Source organism: Penaeus vannamei, chromosome 18, assembly GCF_042767895.1.
Source record: "Penaeus vannamei isolate JL-2024 chromosome 18, ASM4276789v1, whole genome shotgun sequence".
NCBI lineage: Eukaryota > Metazoa > Arthropoda > Malacostraca > Decapoda > Penaeidae > Penaeus > Penaeus vannamei.
The window spans coordinates 35,375,893-35,380,892 of record NC_091566.1 but is presented as its reverse complement, the minus strand read 5'-3'; the positions used below and the strand labels follow the sequence as shown (position 1 = coordinate 35,380,892).

Sequence of the window (5,000 nt, the reverse complement as noted above, 5' to 3'; positions counted from 1 at the left end):
CATGTATGTAGAGTACAGTATGTGATTTATGCAATTAAATATATTCTTGGCATAAGTGTTTTTCTTTCCGTCACATGAAGAGAAATAAAGGTACCATTGCAGCCAATTTTATAGATGCTAAGTAAAGAACAAGTATATTATTTAAATCCCAGTTGTATCCTGAGTTTGAAATAGTAGAGGGACCTCAATGCATTTTGTGTACTCCACCATGGTTACAAAATAGTATAAATTGGACTGATTGCAATATTATCTAATTATCCCATTTACCAGTCACAAATGGACTCAGATTAACTATACTGCATCTACAATTTTTTTGACAAATTCAAATTTTGAGAAATGATTTACTAAAGAAAACTAGTTTGTGGTGATAAAGAAAGGATATATTTTAGTATATGTTCACATCATGCAGTTGGATGATGATTACAAGTGGATATAAGATGAGGATGATTATGCATATTGGATAAAGGGACTCTCTCTATTCCTCACACTTGTTAATCAATATCTTCCCTGAAAGATAAACATAAGTTATATTTTCTGTTTTTGTCACTGTTTATCCAGTAAATCCAGAAATTTGTCTCTGTGTTTGTGTGTGTGTGTGTATGTTTTTGTGTGTGTGTGTAAGACTTGAGAAATTTGTACATTTGTACAGCTATAGCTGTACTTGTCACTATAGGGTTAAATACACTGCTGTAATTGCCTCACTCTGCATGGGTGAGATTGCCAAGTGGTTAATTTCTCTATTGGTTTTAGCTGCTAAGGTACAGACAGGCTGTCATTTCACACTATGTGAGTATACCTAGACACTGACAGACAGGCAGTGTAATCATTCAATAACTATGCTATGAGGTTGAAAGGGATATTTCCAAACTGAATGACAATAATGATTTACATTTACAGAAATTCATATTTTACAACTTTACAAATAAGTACTCCTGTAGTGAATATGGTTTGTGGATTCCTGGAATTAAAATATGAAATAAATTCAAATGCTAAGTTACAATCTACATAGGTATTATAGAAGAAAGTCTTGATCATTCAATTTTTATTTACGAACTCTGAACAATTACAAAGTCCATCTTCACAACTAACAGTGCAATTACAAACACACAATGTTTGGATTTAAAATAAATAATAAACAAGCAAAATACCTGAACAAATAGAAAATGAAATAAAAAATCTTCAAAAATATAATAATTACATTGTAATATACAATGTTTAACTTTAACCAGTATGATCTTGCATAACATTTTTGTGCAGAAATCAAGACTACCAGTTCAGTTATACAAAAACGGCAATTGTTAAACAAAATGGAAAAGGTTTCAGATTAAAAGTTCTGCAACTCAATATTCAATATGTAAATATATGTTTGGATTCTCACAGAAAAATAGGATTACAGATCTATATAATCTTTGGTTTCAAATATATTATATACTCTTTTTATAACCTAATGAAATCATCAAATAAACTTAAAATCAAATAGAATTATCATTATTTACCTCTCTATAAACAAACATACATACTATTATTCTTAGGACAATGACACACTCTAGACAGTAATTCATACATCACTCAAAAAGGTTATTAGTTTTACAATCTTTGGTTATAAAGTCTGGATAAACAATATATGACAAAACACAGAGAATGAAGACAACAAATTTGATTAACTCTTGAGACGGATGAATGTAAACGTATGGATTCGATTTACTTCACATCAATCAGTGCTCCACCGTGTTTTGAAGATAGTATTACAAAGACCTAAAGCAGTTTCCCTATTACTTACCAAATAGAAAGAGCAAGTAAAATACTTACTACTACTATATAGAAGACACATCTCAAAAAAGGTCTACTGATAACCAGCTATATAGTGTTTAATGGTACAAAACAGATGAAAATCGTGCTACTTAGGACTACCCAGAATTGTCTGTATTTGACATCTGTGCACATTTCAAAAACAACAGATCCACTAAGTCCACTTGCAAGTGAAAAACAGGGTGTCATATTTGCGACACTATTAACATACAAGCATAACTGGAAGTTTTTATACCATACTAACACCTTTTACTGAAAAGCTTGAATAGTCATACATCATCAATAGATTCATGGGTCAAGCCTTAAATCACAATAAAAAAATGTAAACAACAACAAGTACACAACATCATTAGACAAAGCTTTATTATGTACAGATAAAGCACATGATTTTGTGTAAATAAGGCAGTGACAAGCAGATAATTCTCATGCAGATTCAATGCCACATTTTAGTGTGGTTATTCCTAAATTTTCCTTCCTGTCACAACAACTATCTATTCTAACAATTCAAAGAGGCATAATATACCTTATCCATAGCTGTGTGCTCTTCTCACTAAATGATGCATAATGTTTTACCTACTCTTATGAGCAAAAACAAATATGAAATGAATCTACCTACACAATAATTACATTTTAAATTCTCATTCATTACCTTTTGATATATCATTTCCATAAAGTTTTTTTTTTTAGGAATTGGTTAAAACCAAAATGCAAGAAAAAAGAACAAGAAGAAGAACTAGATGAAGAAAAAAGAAAAAAAGAATCAGCGAACACTAAGAAGAGAGGGAACTTTCCTCCAACATATATTAGAGAAGCACACCAGGCCCATGACCAACATAGAGATCTCTGTCAACTGCCGCTTGGAAGATCCATGGCAATTCCATTTATAATACTAAGATGAATCTACTGATCGAGTACTTACATTGTAAATACCCCTAAAGCCTTACAGATTAATGATTTTCCACAAGCGTCATAAAACAACAATGAAAAATGAATTGGCTGGAGAAAATCATTGATTAAATATTCCATCATAATTTTAAATGTTATAATCTATCAGTAACATAAATAATGACAATTTTTATTCTTCCTTTTTTATAAAATGATAGGTATGAACAGGAAGGACTGAAAGGTGCTTATTTATAAAGATCTTGTTGTTTAATACAACCAAATATAACTTTACAAATTTTTATCAATGAATCAATTATCAAGTGGATTTACATGCCAAAATTAGTGAGAAGGGAAGAATAAAGATAAATTTGTGGCACCCTTCCCTCATTCACTGGAATTATTTTCCTTTCAGGAAAGTCAATATATGCTTTTAAAACCCAGAGATTATGTTAGTTGTTAGGCTCAAGTATAAGTAAAGTCATACTATCAAGTATTTAATTATACGTTGTTTTAAGCTTGATAGTACGAGATTTATCATGAAAGAATATTGAGCTGCCTACAATTTTCATTACTAAAGGTAACTATACTTCTACTAAGGCATAAAAATGACATATTTTTGCACCACCATATTATAATAATTTTTCTTTTCATTGATTTTACAAAGTAAAATAACTTAGTCAAGCAAGGATGATATGGTTACTATACACCACACAGCAGACTATGGTGATAACAACTACACTTCTTCATAAAGTGCAGTACTGTGATTTAGTTATTAAAATGTTCACCCAGACCATTTAAAGCCATCAAAAATTTTTAATGTAAAATTTCTTCTTTTTAAAAATATCTTGATATGCTTTATGTTGTAACCCACTCCAATATGCATGCATTTTCATGTAAATGCTTTTTAAAATCCTTACTTTAATAGTGAGCTTTCTAGAAATCTGGAGCTATAAAATGCCATTTCACAAGAAATGAAATAAGCGATTGAACATATTTATTCCACATCATTATCACATTTACCAAATCTGCCGAAAAGTAACTTTCATGCCGGCTGTCTTGGACTATGGGAGTGACGGCTGATACTGACCTTTCTTGTTAAACTTGGACACTCTGGATCATTGAGGTTTGGCCGGTGACTCTTGTGTTTGGGGGGAGATGGGAGCTGTGAAGGGGGAGGGGGTCAAATGACAACTGCCCCTGCCTCAGACCGACTCTCTGGCAAGGCAGTGCAGTCCACCCAGCTGTTGGTGATGGGATCAAAGTACTCCACATGTGCAATAGTTACCTGAAAGAAAAGTGAAAAAAAATCATGTATACAATATAACCATTTCTATAACATATTAAAAAAAATAAAACAAAAAGTAATGCTGATTACAATAAAGAAATATATAGCAATACATATTTACATACAAGAACTCAATTTTTCAGATCATTGCCTCTTGCTCTTGTAAATGATAATCCTTACCTGGGCTCTGTAAAAATCATTGACTTCACTAGTTTGATCACCACCTATGACATACAAAAGAGAGTTTGTTGCTGCAACAGCTGGACTTGCTCTACCTACAGACATGGGAGGACACTCAAACCATTTATTCTGTTGATAGATAAAAACAGATGCATTACAATCAAGATATTGTATCATATAAATGTTAGCCCATTAATAACAGTTACACCAAAATTAACATACACATGAAAAACAAAGAAAAGACTGCATATACAATACCTGCTCAAAGGAGTATCTCTCTACTGATGTAAGAACATTGTGCCTGTTGGTGCCTCCTACAACATAAAGGAAACCATCTAACACAGCAACACCCATCTGGCTACGAGGAGTTAACATGGGTGCTAGGTTCTGCCACTCTCCTGTCACTGGGTTGTAGCAAAGGAGGTCATGGAGATGACGCTGACTGTGGGTGCATCCTCCGACAATATAGATGAGCCCATGATGTTCTACAACGCCCATGCTAAAGGGAAAGTTTTTAGGCATTATTACAAATCAATAAAATGACCCAACTTTATTTGAAATATACATTTTCACTACTGTTACTTAACTCCATACAATTTCTTCTTTTAACTATTATGTTTTTACCTGAATCTGGCTTCTGGCATGTTGGACTCAAGTCTCCATTCGTCAGCAATAGGGTCGTACCTTTCAATTGATCCCCCAATGTCTTCACCTACCCAGCCACCAAAAGCATAGAGATAGCCCTCATGAGCACAAAGTCCAAATTCACACCTCGGGATAACCATTGATGCCATACAAGTCCACATATCTTCCTGAGGGTCATAGACTTCACCATTGGCCA

At 32.9% G+C, this 5,000-nt stretch overlaps 2 protein-coding genes across 7 annotated transcripts in view; one reads left to right on the top strand and one right to left on the bottom strand.

Moving 5' to 3' along the window:
* Positions 1-52, top strand: part of LOC113824222 (FHF complex subunit HOOK-interacting protein 1B) — a 24,661-nt gene extending 24,609 nt beyond the window's left edge. For all 6 annotated transcript variants that reach the window (XM_070133208.1, XM_070133206.1, XM_070133207.1 and 3 more), the window contains one exon: positions 1-52. This exon is cut by the window's left edge and continues 2,170 nt beyond it. The gene's annotated coding sequence lies outside the window, so the exon portion shown is untranslated.
* Positions 53-1,027: 975 nt separating this feature from the next.
* The window catches only part of LOC113824220 (actin-binding protein IPP), a 21,183-nt gene continuing 17,210 nt past the window's right edge, over positions 1,028-5,000 (bottom strand). Inside the window, exons 6-9 of the mRNA XM_027376956.2 lie at positions 4,784-5,000; positions 4,418-4,658; positions 4,160-4,288; positions 1,028-3,979 (exon numbers count right to left, since the gene is read on the bottom strand). The exon at positions 4,784-5,000 is cut by the window's right edge and continues 448 nt beyond it. Coding sequence (XP_027232757.1) covers positions 3,875-3,979; positions 4,160-4,288; positions 4,418-4,658; positions 4,784-5,000 — 692 coding nt within the window. The 3' untranslated portion in view covers positions 1,028-3,874. The remainder of the gene's footprint in view (positions 3,980-4,159; positions 4,289-4,417; positions 4,659-4,783) is intronic.